This window comes from Lissotriton helveticus, chromosome 7 (assembly GCF_964261635.1).
Source record: "Lissotriton helveticus chromosome 7, aLisHel1.1, whole genome shotgun sequence".
Lineage (NCBI taxonomy): Eukaryota > Metazoa > Chordata > Amphibia > Caudata > Salamandridae > Lissotriton > Lissotriton helveticus.
Genome location: NC_136068.1, coordinates 671,584,118 through 671,605,457, shown reverse-complemented (window position 1 = coordinate 671,605,457; position 21,340 = coordinate 671,584,118). Strand labels below are relative to the sequence as shown.

At 44.7% G+C, this 21,340-nt stretch overlaps 1 protein-coding gene across 1 annotated transcript in view; it reads left to right on the top strand.

Annotated features, from left to right (window-relative positions):
* Positions 1–21,340, top strand: part of LOC144766959 (sulfate transporter-like) — a 117,728-nt gene that overhangs the window by 69,661 nt on the left and 26,727 nt on the right. The window contains exon 2 of the mRNA XM_078650641.1: positions 375–999. Coding sequence (XP_078506767.1) covers positions 388–999 — 612 coding nt within the window. The 5' untranslated portion in view covers positions 375–387. The remainder of the gene's footprint in view (positions 1–374; positions 1,000–21,340) is intronic.

Below are 21,340 nucleotides of genomic sequence, written 5' to 3'. Positions count from 1 at the left end.
CATTTCCAATTCTGGTCTATGACTGTTGCTGTCACTGTAGCACTATCTCTGGCATGCATCCTTAGTGTCTTGCATTGTGATGGTACTGTATGCCTACCCTCTACCTGAAGTTTCAAGCAGACCTATATCATCAATGGGTAAATTGAAAGATCTGTGAGAAATGTTCATAATAGACTAGGACTTAAGAAATCTGGGTTTTTCACAATATTAAACTTGGCTTCATTTGGTTGGAATGTCACTAGTGAAGACGGGCATCAGCAAATGTCTGGTTGAGGACGAAATACATTATCACTGCTTTAGGTCTGGATGCTTGGAATATTATGGTAGAACTGACTTTATTCCTCATGATGCTCTCCTTTCCTTCCTTTATTTAGTTGACACCACAAGATGACCTCCCAGGAAAAAGAGTTCTCCGAGCAGGACGCAGACTTGCCATCTTTTCATCGCACTTCCTTAGCTTACATGCAAGTCTGTCTGGAGGAGCATGAGCAATGCAAGCCCAGCACCAAGGAGTTGATCCTCAAGAAGGCCAAGGAGATCTGTACGTGCACCCCAAAAATGATCTCAAAATCTCTCATTCAGCTCCTTCCTGTGCTGGAATGGGTCCCTCGTTATAAGATCAAACAGCAACTCCTGAATGACATTGTGTCAGGGCTTATCGTTGGAGCTGTCATCATTCCGCAGTCTATTGCGACTTCCCTTTTGGCCACCGTGGACCCTATTTATGGACTATACACAAACTTCTTTTGCTGCCTTGTTTACATTGCCTTTGGCACATCACGCCATAACTGTGTTGGGACCTATGGAGTGCTGAGCCTGATGATTGGCCAGTCAGTTAGCAAGCAGTTGAAAGCTGCTGGCTATGAGACAGATGGAGGAACTGTTGCTGGGGCATTTATAAACTCATCCTTGCCAATCAATGCAACAAACATCTGTGACAGAAGCTGTTTTGCCATCAAGGTTGCCACATCCTTGACTTTTCTTGTTGGGGTTTACCAGGTAAATTGCAAGAAAGAATTCTGTTGGCATAATCTAGTCCAGTGATGAAGCAAAGCTACCCTAGTCCATAAAGTGATCAAGCAAATTGGTCCCTTTCCCCTTGTTGAGTAATAAAGGTCATCAATATTTAAGCTTCTGTGGGCATATCAAATGTTATGTTATGTTATGTTATGTTAGGGTGATTTATTATGCGCACAGATACTCCAGCGAAGGAGCGTCCCGGCGCAAATCCATATTCCCTTGCACCTGCTGCTATCATGATAGATGTGCCCCTGAAAGTCACTGGCCGCTCATATGCCAATATCACCATTTGAGTATTACCCTGCATCAGAACGGGTTGCAATTAGCAGGCCAGGAAATTTGTTCCCAAAGGGCAATGTCTTTTCACCTCTTCTATTAATTCATGGCATCTCTTTTCATCCTTTCAGATGAATAGCAAAGCATCTCTTTTTAGAACTATCTCTTTCTCTTAACAAATGAGGCACATTTACAAGGACATTGCACCATTGGAACGTCACTTTTAACAACATCCCTGTGGTGCAATGCCCAGCTTTATATTTACAAAATGGCTTAACAGAGCTTTGTATATATGGTAAAATCATGCATGTATTCATACGTGAAAGGGGTGTGCAATGGGTGTGCTGTGGTAGTTCCACCGCAACACCCAATGCTTTTTGATGCTACAGCAGATTTACAAGTATCTATAAATATGAGGCGCACCAAAAACTAAGGTCATGCAAGAGCATGTGTTAGAATGGTAAACCGAGGATAACTGCCTTTATTTCTCCTCATTTTTGCTTTTTTTGTGTGGTGCATTCTGCAGCAAAACATAACTAATGATTAAATAATGACACTTCACTACTTCTATGTGTGCTGCATTCTGCAGCAAACATACAAGTACCAGTTAGCTATTATGGGTTGTTTATGTACAGGAAGGGACACCTAAATAAGCTTGCCTTCAACTTTTCAATGAGGTTTATGGGAGTGCCCTACCGAGAGTAAAGGCCAATTCCTCACCATTTACTAGAATATGACAGGGGGAGTGTCCTGACATTAATAGTGAGCATTTATTTATCAAGTTTTGTGCCCTGCTGATTGTCTGGTTATTAATTTACATGTCATCTGGGTGCTAGTAAAAGCTGCTCAGGAGCTTGTGGGATGAAATTTCTCATTGGAGAGGTTCCAAGTGTTTACCTCAGAAATGTAAAGGAATCACCTCTGATCAAGTTGCTTAATTAGAGGGTCTGAGTGGCTGGCACTGATCAATTACATTTAAATACCCGTTTAGGGAAGTCAAGCCTGTGAGAAGTGTCTTTCAGTGCATGCTTTGTCAGGCTTTCTCCCAGATTCTAAATTAGTAAGTACCACCCTAGCAGCACAAAGATGAGGCTTCATGTGATCCATTATTATGGGAATACTAGATTCTTTATCTGCCATTTAAATTCCAAAGCCTCCTTAAACGTCCTGGTTACCTTGGTGCTCAATGCCACTGATGGGGGGTGTTGCAAATGTTAAGCCAGACATAGTATAATGCAATGAATCATTTGAGTGATATACATTCCCCCACCATCTCTTCTTGTTCAAAGACCTTTTTAACATTTGGGAAACTTTAGTCTTACAATCTTATTTCTTGATAGATGTTGTTACACAAATGATAGCCAAGCCAGAGTTGCAGCATTTTTTCACTCGTGTTGGAAATTTTAAGATAACCACGGTTTGTGATTTTCTTTGGAGTAGTGTAAGATAACAGCACAAATATGGTCCAATTTAGTTTTTTTTTTCAAAAATGGAAAATAAATGCTCTCCATGAAAGTGCCAGGCCAGTACAATGCAATCCTACTTAGGCCTTATCAGCATGGTATAGCTTACGACCAATGTTACATTGTGCTTGGGATCCATGCCTGGGCTTATCCATCACACTTTGGTTGTCAACCCATACCCTGCAGCTGGAGGTTTCGGCACAAAATGGACTAAAGAGAATTGTATTTTCTTTTAGTGATTTAAGGCTGCTCTGGGGAGGTTAAAACACAGCTGTTGGTCAGCAGCCATATACCTTATGCCGCGCTGAGAGAGGTCAAGCCCTAGATATACCGGAAGTGGGAATGGGTTCTATACAACACTACAGAATTAGGCAGAAGATGTGTGGCTGCTAAAGGGCATGCTCTTGGACCTGTGAGGCAGTGAGATTAGTCACAATACATATGAGAGTACCTTTTTCAGAACCCCAGAATATTGCGGTATGGATTAGCAAATTTAGCGGCACAGATGTGGAAGTTTAGCGGCACAAATATGGAAATTTAGCGGCATTTTTGCGGCACTTTATTTTACTCATAATTATTCATTTTCAGCCTGAAAACAATGGAAGCTGTTTTAGCAGAGTATTTCACTTTGAAATATGCATATTTAAAGTGTCTGCAGCTCTACGGAAGCACAGCTCCAGTCCTAACCTCATGGGAGGGAGCTGTATTTATCCCTGGGATGTACTAGTGCAGTGTATGCACCCCTGTTGGGGCACTGCTGCCTACGGATCCAAGAGGCAGGACACCTCTTCCTCTGGCACCCTCTTTTGCCACTCACTCGCAATGTCATTCTACGGTCAGTCCCCTTGCTCATTCTCTCAGTTTTCTCTCCTTCTCTCTCTCTCCTTTCTTTCAATAATTCTCTTATTTCCATTTTAATCGTTGACTTATTCCTTCTCTCTCTTCGTTTTCTTGCTTTTCTGTTTTTTTCTCAATCCTTGTTGCTCCTCTTCCTATACTTTGTTTTCATTGCCCCTTCCCTTTCTCTTCTCTTTATTTACTTCCTCCCCTTTCTCTTTTCTCGTTTTCAGTGTTGTCCGTGCTTCCATCACTTCTCATCCCTATAATTCCCTCTCCAGTGCTTCTTATCTTTCTCTTTCAAATTCTCTTTCCTTCTTACTCGCTCTGTACTCTTCTTCGTTGTTTTTTCTATCTTTTTCACTCCAATTTTCTGCCTCGGTTCTTTTCAGTGCACTGCTCTTCCTTTCATGCCTTTCCCTCCTGCTTTCAGTTGGTCCAACCTCCACCTCTGAACTACTAGCCATTTTCTCTTCTCTCCCCCCTGGATCTCTCTTCCTCTCCTTCTCTCTCTTTAACTCAACCCTCTTATCCCTGCCCTTTCTTATTCCCTCGTCTTGTCTCCTTAGGTTGCTTCTCTTTTTCTCCCCACGTCTCCGCCTCTCAAGCTTTCCCGCTACCCCTTTTATTCCTCCTCCCATGCGCCCCTCCTCTTCCGCTCTCTTTCATCCTTCTGTACACGGTTCACTCTTTCTCGAGTCCTCTTAGTTCTTTTCCCCTCTCCTCTATACCTTCTGGCTCCCATTGCCTCTGCATCTTTCACACCCTCCCTCACATTCTTCACTTATTCCTTCCCGCCTTTCTCGCGCATTCACTCCCCGCATTTCTCCTTTGTCTTTCCATCTCTTCTATCTTTGTCTATCGTTTATATTCCATCTCCCCACCTCTCCTCCTCTTCTCTTCCCTCCTCTTTGCCTCCCTCCCCCAATTCAGCTCTCAAGCTCTCACCGCCCCCCCTCTATTTCCGCTCGGGGAACCTTTTACTCATTCTCCTTGCATCTTTATTCTAATGTCACACCACTTTCTACATCTTGTACTCCTTCTCCCTTCTTCTCCCTTCTCTTCCGCTCCTCTTTTCCCCATTTCAACCACATTCTGCCCCCCTCAAGGCCTCTCCCTTACCTCCCCTCTTTAGCCTTGGCCTCCTTTCATACACCTAAATCTTGTATCCCATCTCTCCTTTGCCATCTCTATCTTCCTTCCCACCCTCTCCAACTCACATCTTCCATTTCTTTCCAACCTTCCCCTTTCTAGCTCCTTCACTCTTCCTTCACATCTCACCGTCTCTCCCATTCTTGTCTCTTCACCTTTCACCCTCTTCCAATCTCTCTTCCCCTCGCCTCTCCATCCTTCAGCCCTCCCCGTTTGTGTACACTCACTCTTTCTCCCTCTCCCTCTCTTCCTCTTCCAATCCTTGTCCTCACATCTCATTCACAGCTTCTTCAACTCTTCCTTTTTAGCCCCACACCCCCCTCTCCACGCTGCACATATTTCCGTCCCTCGCAGTTTGTTCTTCATTTAAATGCCGGCAGTTGCCGCTGGTCCCTCTTTGCTGTGGGTTTTGTCAGCTGTCTGTCACGGATCACTGACTAAATATCGAGGGACAAAATATAGACTACCCAAAATATAGATTCCAAAATATCTACAGACAAAATATCGAATTCCTATCTACAAACAGGTAAGTACCAAAATATCGAACCCAAAATATCGTTTATATATATATACATTATAAAAATATCAAATTTCTTAAAAGTAATGTAAAATTTAAAAAATATTAAAAATAAATAGCTAAAATATACTTAAAAATTACTTAAATTACCTTAAAATTATTAAATAACTAATTTTACTTATAAAAAAACACAATTATATCTGTTAAAACATATAAATATATTAACGTAATATTAATAAAAAATACACAATATTATTACCGTAGGATAGCGGGGGTGTAAAAATTACTATTCGCACTCCTGGAAGTGCAACAGTAGGGAAAGCGTTGGATAGCGTAGGGGTAAAAATTACTATTCCCACTCCAAAGAGTGCAACAGTAGGGAAAGCGTTGGATAGCGTAGGTGTAAAAATTACTATTCCCACTCCAGAGAGTGCAACAGTAGGGAAAGCGTTGGATAGCGTAGGGGTAAAAATTACTATTCCCACTCCAGAGAGCGTAACAGTAGGGAAAGCGTTGGATAGCGCAGGGGTGAAAATTACTATTCCCACTCCAGAGAGTGCAACAGTAGTGAAAATGTTGGATAGCGTAGGGGTAAAAATTACTATTCCCACTCCAGAGAGTGCAACAGTAGGGAAAGCGTTGGATAGCGTAGGGGTAAAAATTACTATTCCCACTCCATAGAGTGCAACAGTAGGGAAAGCGTTGGATAGCGTAGGGGTAAAAATTACTATTCCCACTCCAGAGAGTGCAACAATAGGGAAAGCGTTGGATAGCGTAAGGGTAAAATTTACTATTCCCACTCCAGAGAGTGCAACAGTAGGGAAAACGTTGGATGGCGTAGAGGTATAAATTACTATTCCCACAACAATGAGTGCAACAGTAGGGAAAGCATTGGATAGCGTAGGGGTAAAAATTTCTATTCCCACTCCAGAGAGTGCAACAGTAGGGAAAGCGTTGGATAGCGCAGGGGTAAACATTACTATTCCCACTCCAGAGAGTGCAACAGTAGGGAAAGCGTTGGATAGCGTAGGGGTAAAAATTACTATTCCCACTCCAGAGAGTGCAACAGTAGGGAAAGCGTTGGATAGCGTAGGGGTAAAATTTACTATTCCCACTCCAGAGAGTGCAACAGTAGGGAAAGCGTTGGATAGCGTAGGGGTACAAATTACTATTCCCACTCCAGAGAGTGCAACAGTAGGGAAAGCGTTGGATAGCGTAGGGGTAAAAATTACTATTCCTACTCCAGAGAGTGCAACAGTAGGGAAAGCGTTGGATAGCATAGGGGTAGATTTTACTATTCCCACTCTATTTATTTATTTAGGAGATTTATAAAGCGCATGGTTACGCGCACCGGCGTGTCCCCGCGCTGAGAGTATACAGATGAGAAGACAAGAGTTTACAGCAATGCTTGACGGAAGAGATGGGTCTTAAGGGCTCTACGGAATTTGGTCTCAGAGGGTTCAAGCCGTAGTTCGGAGGGTAGCATATTCCAATTCTTGGCTGCAAGAAGCCGGAATGATCTGCCCCCCATTCGTGCTTTGTGTATTGTGGGGACAACAGCCAGACCCGTGCCAGAGGATCTGAGCATCCGCTCTGGTCTGTAAGGGGTGATAAGGCTGTTCAAAGGACTGGGTGCCCTACCTCCAAAGATGCAATGGCACATGCATAGAGCTTTGAAAGTAATCCTTTCACGGATTGGAAGCCAGTGAAGGGACCTTAGCGCAGCTTTGGAGGGTGCTCTCCTGGGAAGCCTCAGCACCAGGCGGGCTGTGGCATTTTGCAGTACCTGGAGACGATTGAGATTTTTGGCCGTGATACCCAGGTAAAGTAGGTTGGCATAATCAAGTCTCGATGTGACCAAGGCATGCACAAGCGTTTGTCTGGCACCCACTGGAAGCATGTCAAGCACTTTGCGTAGGCTTTTAAGTATCCCGAAACAGATTCCAACCACTCTGTTTACTTGAGGGGTAAAAGACAGGTCAGAATCAAATAGAACCCCCAGGTTTTTAGCCTGTTGACCTGGTACGGGATTAGGACCGAGGCAGTCCGGCCACCATGCTGAGGTCCACACAGAAGGGCCCCCCCCCATCACAAGCACTTCCGTTTTGGAGCCGTTCAACTTCAGGCAGTTGTTAGACATCCAGGAGGCAAGCTCCTGCATGCAAGCACTGAAGTTGAGTGCCGCAATTTCGGGTGCCCGTGATAGAGAGATGACCAGTTGTGTGTCGTCGGCGTAAGATACCAGTTGGATGCCGTATCTTTCAACAATGGTGGCTACAGGGGAGGCGTAAAGGTTAAACAGGGTGGGGCTGAGGGCTGAGCCCTGAGGGACCCCTTGATCGAGATTGAACACCCGAGAGTAGTGTTCTCCCTGTCTAACCTGAAAACCCCTCTCAGTCAGAAAGGACTGCATCCAACTGAGTGCCATCCCCTTCACTCCACCACTGTTGAGACACTGTAGCAAGGTGGAATGTGCTACAGTGTCGAATGCGGCACTTAGGTCGAGTAGGACAAGAGCCATAGAATGCCCCTCATCTACCCCTTGCCTAATGGTTTCGGTGGCTAGGAGCATCGCAGACTCCGTAGAGTGTCGTGCCCGAAAACCAAATTGGGTGGGATGAAGAAGGTTGGCTTCCTCCACAAAAGTCATAAGTTGGCGATTGGCCACCTTTTCTGCCACCTTGGCCAAGTATGGAAGAAGGGAGATGGGCCGGAGATTGTCTAACCGCTCCCAGCTTAGATGAGGTTTTTTTTGGAGTGGGAGCACAATCGCTTGTTTCCATTTTTTGGGTACTGTGCCAGTTGAAAAAGAAAGATCCAGAACATCTCTGATGTAGGGCTCAAGAATTTCTAAACTTCCTCCCAGAAGTTTAGGAGAGGCCGGATCACGGGGGGAGCCTGATTTGATCGAGCGACAGATCTGCTGAAGCTCATTAGATGGAGGAGTGACAAAGTTGCTAAGACTGTTAGCGCCCTTAACTAGAGATGGATTTTCACAGAACTCCATTGCCTTCTCCTTTCCCCCTATGAAGGCAGAATAGATCGTGGCCACTTTATCCGAAAAATAGGTGGCAATTCGGTTACAGGATTCCTCCGAAACCAAGGAGGGATCAACAGAGGAGCTACATAGGGAAATTTCTTTATAAATTTTAAATAATTCCTTAGTGGAGTTGCGAGCATCTCCAATCCTGTCTGAAAAATAGTTGGTTTTGGCCCGCCTGATCAGATTATGATATTCCCTGCGTTTGCTAATATAACTCAGTTTGGCTTGATCAAGATAAGCTCTCCTCCATTGCCTTTCTAATTGCTTGCATTCAGTTTTCAATAGGCGAAGTTCCGCAGTAAACCAGGGGGCGGATTTGTGAGGTCTACTCCAGGGTTTCTTATGGCAGAGGGGGGCTATGCTGTCCAAGGCATTAATAATGCGCTCATCCAGTCTATCGGATGCTATAACAGCATCCTTCCCCCCAGGTCTGCCACCACTAGTGAGGGCGGAATCAAACCCTGCCTTAGAGAACGCCGTCCATTTGCGGCTCAAGTACTTCATGTTGGAGAACTTTTGGGCATTACCGGCAGGAATTGTTATTGTAAAAGGAACTAAAAAGTGGTCAGACCAGGGGACCGGGACTGGGGACTGGACTTCTACCCCTGCCCAGTTGGAAAAAATAGGATCCAACAAATGACCCTTAAGATGGGTAGGGTTTTTAGATCCAATGGAAAGTTGAAGGGAGTGAAGTTGCTGATGGAAATCAGTGATATTTTTATCTGCTAGATTATCCAAGTGGATATTAAGATCTCCCAGCAGTAAAAACTTGTCCCTACGCAGGGCCGTCTCGGTAATAACTTCAGTCAGGCTGGTGATAAATTGGGTAGAGGGGCCAGGGGGACGATAAATCAATATGCCATTCATCGTATTCCCCGTATTAACCTTAATTGAGAATGCTCCTGCCTCACTGTCGGCAACAGCAAGAGATTCGATATGACAGCTCAATGTCAGTTTGGATATTATCCCTATCCCCCCGCCTCTGCCTATAGGTCTGTCCAAATGAGCTAGAGTATAGTCGGCAGGAAGAGAGGCGACTATGTCCGGCTCAGAGTTGGAGTCGAGCCATGTTTCCGTAAGAAACAGTAGGTCGAGTTTCATGTCAGATAGCAGATCATATATATCCAGAGAGTGTTTCCTCATGGACCTGGTGTTAAGTAGGCCACACCTAAGTTTAGTGTGTTCAGCCCTGATAGGAGAACTACTCAGCCAGTTATAGTGACATACCTTGCAGCTCATAGAGTCTTCCACGTTCAAACTATGGAGGCAGGCTTTGGCATAATCGGGACATAGGTCATGAAGTTGTTGAGCACTCCATTGTATGCGAATCTCATTTTTGCCAGGGGTTGTAGCCCCTGGTCCCGTGCGGTCACGGACGGGCACAGACGGGCTTGCCTTTGGCGCGCCTTCGGCACGCCGCCGGCGCGCCCGCTGCGCCCGTCCGCTGCGCCTCCGGTGTGAGTGCTCCATTTTGTATAGGTCCGGTCGTGAGGTGGGGAGGGGCTTAGCACGAATCTGCTTCCCCTCACCTTCCTCCTCACCTAAGATGGCGGGACCTTAACCAGCGTCTACTCGGCTGGAAAAGGCAAAATCAAGGCAGGACTCACGATAGAGTGGGCGGGCCGGAGTCTGCAGCAGAGGGGGAGACACGCTGTGTCAGGCGACCGACATCTGGTAGGTTTTTAAAAAAATATTTAAAACCAATCGGCGCTAAAAATACAGTATAGTGAAAATAAATTAATATAATTCACATAATTATCAATTAATCAATTAATAAAATGTAATTATCAATTAAGAATTAATTAATTACCAATTAAAAATTAATTAACAATTTATTCCAAATAAATACCAATTAATTAATTAACATATTTAATTAATTATAATTAAATTACTTCCCACCCTATTCCCCTTTAAACCCACAATCTGCTACAGAAAATAAATTAATACTATTCACATAATTATCAATTAATCAATTAATAAAAAATAATCATTTATGAATTAATTAATTACCAATTAAAAATTAATTAAGTATTTAATCAAAATAAATACCAAATAATTAATTAACATATTTAATTAATTATAATTAAATTACTTCCCACCCTATTCCACTATAAACCCACAACCTGCTACAGAAAATAAATTATTTAATTCACATAATTAACAATTAATCAATTAATAAAAAATAATTATCAATTAAGAATTAATTAATTACCAATTAAAAATTAATTAACAATGTATTCTAAATAAATACCAATTAATTAAATAACATATTTAATTAATTATAATTAAATTGCTTCCCACCCTATTCCACTATAAACCCACAACCCGCTACAGAATTAAGTTACACAATAATTAAATAACATAAAAATAATTACTTAAAATAAATTACAAAAATATATACACTTTTCACACATACACTAACATAAAAAACACTTTAAAAAATTTGATATTATTAAAAAATTCGATATTTTTAATAAACTATATTATGTACTTCGATATTTTGACTGTCTATATTTTTAAAAACGATATTACATTACTTACCTTCAAAACGATATTTTTGATGTCTATATTCTGTCCATTCGATATTTTGTCCATTCTATATTTTGGACTCGATATTTTGGTTTGTCTATATTTTGGAATCGATATTTTGACAATTTACCGTCTGTCACATCTGTCTCCACACCTCCTTTGCCTGCTCCCCCACATGATGCTCAAGATGTCAGAAATCTCGCTTTTCCAGCATCTATCAGAAATTCACCAGGGGGGAGACGGGATTTCTTCTATGAGTTAAGCCGCCCTCTGTTCCCCACAAGGGTGAATGCAGAAGTAGACATGTGGGGGCCGACATTCCAGCAGGTCGGTCGAGAGCTGCTAAAAAGAGACCTTCCCCCAGCTCCTAAAACATTAGAAAGACATATCTCTGATACCAAAGCATGTACTTCCCAGCCACTAGAGCATGTACCATCTCACCTGCTGCAGCATTCACATTGTTGTCACGTTTATCTGCTGATGCCTGCAAAGGCCTAACCAATAAGCCACATATACTGACATTGCAGACAGCTGTACTGTCAACACAGACCTAAAAGGGGCCTCCTTCCTCCAACCATCCAAATTTCATGGGCAGTTTTGGAAAAATCTCAGCATTTTTACAAAACTGCAGATTTCGCAATTCTTTTGCAAATCGCGAAATTGCTAAATCCTGGAGGGTCTGCTTTTTGCCTCTTCTCCAATTTGTTTCACATTTTCCTGCCTATTGCTTCACACAGCTAGCAAAGTTTAAACCATGTTTGTGAGAGGAAACACCCTTCCCAACTTACTACACCACACAGTTTAGTCACTTACCCATGCATTCAGTAAGATACGTTTAATCACTCACTTATAAAGTCAGTCACGCACCTACTAAATCATCCATTCAGACACTCATACACCCACTCATTCTTCAATATGCCTTTCCCCATATATATTAAACGTATTTAAACTTTACAGAAACACACCGTCACTGGATGATGTCCTCAGTAATGTCATCAGTGACATCATTTGAGATGTCATCAGTGATGTCACTGACCATGTAAGGAGTGATGTAATATGTGATGTCATCAGCAGTGCATTGCAGGGGCGCGAGTTATAGTTAGCAGAACTAACTATAACGGAGGAATTTCAATGGTTTTGTATGAGTGAAATGTCCAGCTAACTATAACACCCCTGAAACCTATGTTTTTTTCAGTGAATTTCAAAGGTTTTTAAAATGCTAATTTCTAACTATATCGTGCCTGAAACCTATGGTTTTTTTCAGTGATTTTTAAAGGTTTTTCTAATGCTAGTTTCTAACGATACCTACAGAGGTAGGACATGTGAAGAAAGAAGAAAAAACACACAGAAAGAAGCAAAAGAAATGCAGAAAGAAGCAACAGAAGTCCACAAAGACGAAGAAAAGTGCAGGAAGAAGCAAGACATTTTCAGAAAGAACCAACAGAGGAGCGGAAGGAGGCCTTGTTACAAAACCATCCTGTGCCCACAACATTTTCAGATGGGGACTGGTGGTAACTGACTCTGACTAACCAGGCCTAGAGCCAGTGGTATGCTAAAAGACACTTAGAATACAGTGAAGACACCTACATACACTAGGGAACGCTATATGTTGGGGTACCCCTTTGATTATCATGACCTCCTCTGTAAGGTCCTAGTACATAATAGGGCAAGGGGATTAAAACTACCTCTTAAAACGAGCTACGGGGCGCGTTTGCACAGTGGTAAAGGATGGGGGGGCCTGAGGTGACATGGGTGCAAACACGCCCTTTGGCCGTTTTAAGTTGGGAGATTAAGTCCCCTTGAATCCTGACAGTCCCTGGGGTCCAACTAGCCAACCAGGTACCTCCAGTAAGCGCCACAGAGCTGCATTGCAGAGGTGTAAAAAGGGGCGTGGCCTGGACCACGTCTCTGCAATGCAGGCCTCTGGCACTTACTGGTGGTACCTGGAAGGGCTAGTTGCCCCCCAGGTGCCCTCAGGATTGAAGGGGAATTAATTCCCCAACTTAAAAGGTACCACAGGGCGTGTTTGCACACATCACCTCAGGCCCCGCCCCCTCCCTTCACCACTGAGAATAATCTCTACATTTGCACAAACTGCCTGCAGAAATATCTGTGAAAAACCTTTGAAAAAGACATCGCTCTAGTGAAATACTTTCCTTCAGTCTGGAAGCACGGAAACAAACTATGCTAAATGCGAAACCGTGAAACTGCAAACAGACTACTTTGTAAAGGAGGATACGAAACGAGGCACTGCATAAAATGCTTATCATGTAGGTGGTCGTGCTGGGGTAGTGTTTTAGGGTTTAGGGAAGCGCAGTGGTATTTGTGTAGTGTAGGGGGTCGTGCTGGGGGTAGTGTTTTAGGGTTTAGGGTAGCGCAGTGGTGTTTGGGTAGTGTAGGGGGTCATGCTGGGGTAGTGTTTTAGGGTTTGGGGTAGCGCAGTGGTATTTGGGCAGTGTAGGGGGTCATGCGGGTGATAGGGTTTAGGGTAGTGCAGTGGTGTTTGTGTAGTGTAGGGGGTTGTGTTTTAGTGTTTAGGGTAGTGCAGTGGTGTTTGGGGAGTGTAGGGGGTCGTGCTAGGGTAGATTTAAGGTTTAGGGTGGTGCAATGGTGTTTGTGTAGTGTAGGAGGTCATACTGGGGGTAGGGTTTTGGGGTTTAGGGTAGTGCAGTGGTGTTTGTGTAGTGTAGGGGGTTGTGCTGGGGGTAGGATTTAGGGTTTAGGGTAGTGCAGTGGTGTTTGTGTAGTTTAGGGTTAGTGTTTTAGGGTTTAGGGTAGTGCAGTGGTGTTTATGTAGTGTAGGGGTGTGTGCTTGGAGTAGTGTTTTAGGGTTTAGGGTAGTGCTGTGGTGTTTGTGTAGTGTAGGGGTTGTGCTGGGGGTAGTGTTGTAGGGTTTAGGATAGTCTAGTGGTGTTTGTGTAGTGTAGGGAGTGGTGCAGGGGGTAGATTTAGGCTTTAGGGTAGTGCAGTTGTGTTTGTGTAGAATAGGGGGTCATGTTGGGGTAGATTTAAGGTTTAGGGTAGTGCATTGGTGTTTGTGTAGTGTAGGGGGTCGTGTTGTGGTAGTATTGTAGGATTTAAAGTAGTGCAGTGGTGTTTGGGTAGTGTAGGGGGTTGTGCTGGGGGTAGATATAGGGTTTAGGGTAGTGCAGTGGTGTTGGTGTAGTGTAGGGGGTCGTGCTGAGGGTAGTGTTTTAGGGTTTAGGGTTGTGCATTGGTGTTTGTGTAGTGTAGGGGGTAGTGTTTTAGGGTTTAGGGTAGTGGAGTGGTGCTTGGGTAGTGGAGGGGTCTTGCTGGGGTAGTGTTTTAGAGTTTGGGGTAGCGCAGTGGTATTTGGGTAGTGTAGGGGGTCATGCTGGGGATAGTGTTTTAGGGTTTAGGATAGTGCAGTGGTGTTTGTGTAGTGTAGGGGGTTATATTTTAGGGTTTAGGGTGGTGCAATGGTGTTTGCGTAGTGTAGGGGGTCGTGCTGGGGGTAGGGTTTTGGGGTTTAGGGTAGTGCAGTGGTGTTTGTGTAGTGTAGGGGTAGTGTTTTAGGGTTTAGGGTAGTGCAGTGGTGTTTGTATAGTGTAGGGGGTGCTTGGGGTAGTGTTTTAGGGTTTAGGGTAGTGCAGTGGTGTTTGTGTAGTGCAGGGGGGTTTGCTGGGGGTAGGATTTAGGGTTTAGGGTAGTGCAGTGGTGTTTGTGTAGTGTAGGGGTAGTGTTTTAGGGTTTAGGGTAGTGCAGTGGTGTTTGTATAGTGTAGGGGGTGCTTGGGGTAGTGTTTTAGGGTTTAGGGTAGTGCAGTGGTGTTTGTGTAGTGTAGGGGTTTTGCTGGGGGTAGTGTTTTAGGGTTTAGGGTAGTCTAGTGGTGTTTGTGTAGTGTAGGGGGTTTTGCAGGGGGTAGATTTAGGCTTTAGGGTAGTGCAGTTGTGTTTGTGTAGAATAGGGGGTCATGTTGGGGGTAGATTTAAGGTTTAGGGTAGTGCATTGGTGTTTGTGTAGTGTGGGGTGTCGTGCTATGTTAGTAGTGTAGGGGGTTGTTCTGAGGGTAGTGTTTTAGGGTTTAGGGTAGCACAGTGGTGTTTGGGTAGTGTAGGAGGTCATGCTGGGGATAGTGTTTTAGGGTTTAGGGTTGTGCAGTGGTGTTTGTGTAGTGTAGGGGGTAGTGTTTTAGGGTTTAGGGTAGTGGAGTGGTGTTTGGGTAGTGTAGGGGGTCGTGCTGGGGTAGTTTTTAAGGTTTAGGGCAGTGCAATGGTGTTTATGTAGTGTAGGGGGTCTTGCTGGTGGTAGGGTTTTAGGGTTTAGGTTAGTGCAGTGGTGTTTGTGTAGTGTAGGGGGTTGTGCTGGGGGTAGGGGTTTAGGGTTTAGGGTAGTGCAGTGGTGTTTGTGTAGTGTAGGGGGTAAACTTTTAGGGTTTAGGGTAGTGCAATGGTGTTCGGTAGTGTAATGGGTCATGCTAGGGTAGTCTTTTAGGGTTTAGGGTAGTGCAGTGGTGAATGGGTAGTGTAGGGGGTCATGCTGGGGGTAGATTTAGGGTTTAGGGTAGTGCAATGGTGTTTGTGTAGTGTAGGAGGTCATGCTGGGGGTAGTGTTTTAGGGTTTAGGGTAGTGCAGTGGTGTTTACTTAGTGTATGGGGTAGTGTTTTAGGGTTTATGTTAGTGCAGAGGTGTTTGGGTAGTGTAGGGGTTTGTGCTGGGATAGTTTTAGGGTTTAGGGTAGTTCAGTGATGTTTGTGTAGTGTTTGCGAGTTTTCGTGCTGGGGTAGTGTTTTAGGGTTTAGGGTAGTACAGTGGTGTTTGTGTAGTGTAAGGGGTCATGCTGGGGTAGTGTTTTAGAGTTAAGGGTAGTGCAGTGGTTTTTGTGTATTGTAGAGGGAACTGTTTTAGGGTTAGGGTAGCACAGTGGTGTTTGGGTAGTGTAGGGGGTACTAAATCATCCATGATTGATAACATTCTTTCCTGAGGCACAGCCGGGAAAAGCCAGGAGTGTGTATACTTTGTTTTAAAATGTAATACTAATTTTAACTATTGTGTGCTTTCATTAAAAATTGATTGCTGCTTCGTCCTGCACTTACCCCATGCATTTTCACTCCCTCCCGCACTGCCACCGCGAACCCTGCAGCCGACTAGGAGCTGTTCAGGGATTCACGCTGGCGTCATTTTTTCGACCAGTTTGGTGGTGACGGTCTAGTTGTTTTTACATGCCCGCCCCCCTCTCTTCCCTACTTATGGGCACCATCAAACGTCCGCACAGCGGGCGCACCAGCGGCGCGCCTAAGGCGCGCCAAAGGCAAGCCCGTCTGCGCCCGTCATCGCCAGGACATCGCCTCTCGCCAGTTCCCCTGGCCGAGTGCCGCTGGAGTCTCTTGCCTACGACAGAGAGGTACTTCTAACTTTGAACCCTGGTAGGGAGATGTGTGGGACATTGCCAAAACAACTAGGGATGTTAGGTTTGACCTGTACCGTATCTAACTTTGCTGCCCCAGTACCAGGCCGAGTGAGACCCACTAGGGGACTGGAGAGAGACACTCAGATCACTGTATTTCAACTAAATGTTAGATCACTTGCCAAACACCATCTGGAAGTACAGACACTCATTGATGAAAATTCCCCTGATGTGTTCTTTATCTGTGAAACGTGGCTACGAGATGAGGACATGATAGGAATAGTGAACCTTACACTTCCCGCAGGATATCTGATCGAGACACTTAATATTTATTTATTTATATGCTTATAAAGCGCCTGAGTCAATTCCCGAAGGGATATCTCTGCGCTTTTTGCTTGCACTGGACAGTTTTCTCTAGAGATACAGCTTTGAAAGAGGGGGTAGGCTGAATTTATAACAATGTAAAGAGGTGTGTTTTAAGTTTTTTCCTGAATGATTCAAGATTCCTGATCTGTTTCAATGCGGAGGGTAGAGAGTTCCAAAGGATTGGTCCTTTATATGACAATGCTCGACCGCCTTGTCTAGCTCTTTTTATCTTAGGGACTTGTAGCAACTCGTGGTTGCTTGAGCGTAGAGTGCGTCCGGGGATGTAAGGGATAAATTTTTCTTTTAGGTATTTGGGGCTAGTTCCAAACAGACATCTGTGTATTATGCTACATATTTTAAATTTGATGCGCTGCTTTACCGGCAACCAATGTAGTTGGCGGAGTAGAGGGCGGGAGGGTGTTCTGGGAGGAGCATTGAGGGCCAGTCTTGCGGCCGTGTTTTGGACAACCTGTAGTTTGTCCAGCTGTTCCTCATTTGCCGAAAGGTACAATCCGTTGCAGTAATCCATTCTACTTATAATTAAGGTCTGAATTGTGTTTTTCTGTGATTGTCAGGTAGGAATGGGAAGACGCGACGGAGTAGCCCCACCACATGAAAACAAGCACCTGCCACTTGGTTGGTGTGTTCCTTCAGTAGGAGCGCTTGATCTAGTTTGATGCCCAAGTTTTTTGCTATTGGTTTGGGGTTAGGGACTGGACCCAGTTCCAGGGGCCACCATTCTGGGGACCATAAAATAGTTGCCCCCCCGAACAGCATGACCTCGGTTTTGGATACATTGCATTGGAGGAAGTTCTGGGCCATCCAATGCGCCACTGCTCTCATCCCATCAGCAAAGGTTGGGATACCAGAGGCGGTGGTATCGCAGTAATCTACAAAACTCAATACCTCTGCTCCTTTATCAAGGAAGATCTATGTGGTAGTGAATGTGCCTGTTTTAAGATTGCTATTAGTGCATAGTTCACACTCTCAGGATTGTATATCTACCGACCACCGGGGCCTGCCTCGAAGTTCATTGAGGCCCTGCTAGAAGTAGTTAACCCACTAGATCTGCCAACTTTACAATTCTGGGAGATTTGAATCTCCATTTTGATCAGATCCAAAATCCAACTATCCGTAATCTGCTGGCAGACCTGGCCGCCCTCCAGTTGGATCTATTGATTAATGAGGCCACGCATCTGGCCGGCCATAATTTGGACCCAGTGTTCTCGAATATTTCACAAGTGAAAGGGGAGGTGCCTAAGCCTATGGGCTGAACTGACCACTTCCTGGTCAAAGTTAGTATGGAGATCCCTGAACCTTTCCCGAGGGAGGAGGGGAACAGGGTCCTAAAAAGGCCCTGGCATAAACTCAAACTGAAGGATTTCCATGCCTTCCTAGGGATGCTCTCCCTGGAAGACTTAGCTGATCCAGAGGTGGCGTATACTGCCTTTTGTGACTGGATAGTGAGAGGTCTGGACGCTCTCATTCCAGTCAAATGGACTAAGGGGCGTAGGTCCATCTCAAACCCATGGTACGATGAGGCTCTGAGAGCTTTGAGGAAGCAATGTAAGAGAGCCGAGCGTACCTGAAGAAGGGATTATAAAGAGGGAGATAAAGTAATATATCTGGCAAAAATGAAGATATATCATAAAGCGATTTGCTCTGCGCGTGCGGCATTCTATGCAGAGGAAATTAAAACCAGCCCGAATCCCACTAAATGCATCTTTAAAATTGTGCAAGAGTTAAAGAACTCTAGATGCAGAATATCTAAGCTATCCTCTGCACAGCAATGCGAAGAACTAGCCATCTTCTTTGTCGAAAAGGTGAAAAAAATCTATAAGACCATTTCGCAGCACCTTCCTGGTCCACGTGATTTTGCTGATATCAGGCCTGGTGGTACCACTCTAGCATCTATCCCAGAGATCTCTGGAGAAGAGCTAGTCAAACTTTGCAGGAAAGTCAAAGCGGGCTCACCATCGGACCCTATGAGGCCGGCGCAATTTATGGAGTCCCTGGCGCAATTTCAACAGCCGATCGGTGCCATACATAACCTGTCCTTTTCCACAGCCATAGTCCTCAAGGCCTGGAAACAGGCACGGGTTACCCCCATTATTAAGAAGCCCTCACTAGATCCGTCCAAACCTGAACATTTTAGGCCGATCTCCCTTCTCCCGTGGGTGGCCAAGATTGCTGAGGCTCACGTGAATAATGTCCTTTCGCAGTACATGAGCCAAAATGATATTCTGGACCCGTCGCAAAACGGATTTAGGCCTGGCCATAGTACTGAGTCCGCCCTTCTCGCCTCTACTGAATACTTAAGGTTGATCCTCGATGCCGGTCAGAGTGCAGCACTGATCCTGTTAGATCTCAGCGCTGCCTTTGATACGGTCTCGCATGAGATTCTTCTGCACCGACTGGAGGAGGTAGGGATCACGGGAGCTGCCTTGCAGTGGTTTCGATCTTTCCTAGAGGATAGATCTTTTCGGGTTTCGGCACCGCCATACATCTCTCAGTCTCACTCTATTGGCCAGGGGGTCCTGCAAGGTTCTGCACTCAGTCCATCTTTATTCAATCTGTATGTGCAACCCCTGGCAGCTGTGGCTAAAGAGTGGGACCTAGCGCTGGTATCATATGCGGATGATACACAGCTGGTTATCACTCTAGCTGAAGGGCCATCTGCACCAGCTATGAGGTTTAGAGATGGTATGGCAGCGGTCGCCCAGTGGATGGCAGATAATTGTTTACAGCTCAATGCGAGCAAAACAGAGGTTTGCTGGTAGGGAAAAACACCGCCCTCTGGAACGAGCATTGGTGGCCGACATCACTGGGCACTATACCAACGCCCAAACCCCTAGTTAAGAACTTGGGAGTATGGATGGACTCCTCACTCAGCTTTCAGACCCACACAAAGAGAGTGGCAGCTACTTGTGTGGGCCTGCTGAGAGGTCTAAAGCCAATCCTGAAGTACTTTGAGCCAACAGTTCGCCAGCTTATTGTTCAAGCTATGATCATTTCTCGCTTGGACTATGCTAGCGTGCTGCTTCTGGTTGCGAATAAAGCCGAGATCTTGCGACTCCAAAGGGTCCAGAATCTGGCAGCGAGAGCTTTGATCGGGCTCCCTCGTAGATGCTCTGTCAGAGCAACGATTGGAAGACTACATTGGCTCCCAATTGCTTCTCGGATTAAATTCAAAGCCCTCGTCATGGCATTTAAAATCCTTAAAACCGGGACACCGGTTTTATTGTGCCCACTGCTAACCTGGTACCTTCCCCGCCGTAGCTTGCGCTCGCTGGGGCAACACCTGGTAATGGTACCACGAACCAAATTATGCCGTATGGGAGGTCGCTCCTTCCGGTTGTTAGCGGCCAAATTATGGAACTCCCTGCCGGTCCACATTCGTGGGATGGAGAACCTGTTGGCCTTTCGGAAAGCCATTAAAACCATCCTTTTTTCACTTCCATAGGCTCTCGTCTCTGTCTGACTGTCCTTGAGTACCTGTTTTTTTTTTGATCTAGCAGCGCCGGGACGCCTCTTTGCTGGAGCAGCTGTTGCGCTTTATCAAACCCTAACATAACATAACATAACATGCTGACTCTTATACTCCCATTCATTCTTCAATACACCTTGGCATATATATATATATAAAACATATTTACATTTTATAGAAACACATAGTCACTGGATGATGTCATCAGTGATGTCATTTGAGATGTCATCAGTGATGTCAATGACCATGTAATGAATGATGTAATATGTGACGTCATCAGCAGTGCATTGCCGGGGCACAAGTTATTGTTAGCTCAACTAACTATAACAGGGGAATTTCCATCATTTTGTATGAGTGAAATGTCTTACTAACTATAACGTCCCTGAAACCTATGTTTTTTTCAGTTAATTTTTAAGGTTTTTTAAATGCTAATTTCCAACTATAACGTGCCTGAAACCTATGTTTTTTTTCAGTGAATATATATATATATATATATATATTGGTTTTGCAATCAATATAACACATTTAGCATTACGTGAGCTTATGTCACAGGAATCAGAGTTTATTTGTAAAGTATCACATTACATCTGTGTCACTCAGAGTATTCCCAGCATTCATGCTCTTATAGTTTTCATATGTACTTGAGACCCTCATGACGCAATAATGCTTATTCAATATACAATCTGTCCAACGATAGTTCTGCATCCAATGAAGGACAATAACAAACAAACTTGTAACAAGAGGTTTCTCAATGTATTTCCCCATAGGTGGGTGTTGGGTGTGCTGCAGACAGGAGTAGTGTCTTCCGGTCTGTCTTTCATGTCATGTCAGTTAGGGAGAGGCTGGTGTGTAGAAAGGTAGGGCCGATGTCGACCAAGAACCTTCAGTGTTTGCCCGGCGTTAGCCGCCTCTCATACCATTCAATATTACCAAACAAAGAGGCAGGCGCTAGAGACAGAAGGCAGGAAACAGGAGTTTATTCCGACGGAGCAGAACACGTCAAATCAGACAACAGGGTATCTTCTCGAGGTGCTCTAAACGCATCCTTGAGGCCTGGCCTCTTATACACAGTTTTATTGCTTTATTACATGAAACACATTCTTGTCAATACTTTGATGTACGGAAAGACATCCTCGGAATCCCCGCTTCACCCCCGTTCCCACACATATTTACAGTAGAGTTCCCAACTCAACCTCAGCATGTGGTGGTTGTCGCGCAGCTGGACATTCCGCTGGGAACGGGAAAGTGGGCGATCGGTCGGATCTGGAGGTGTGAGGGTATT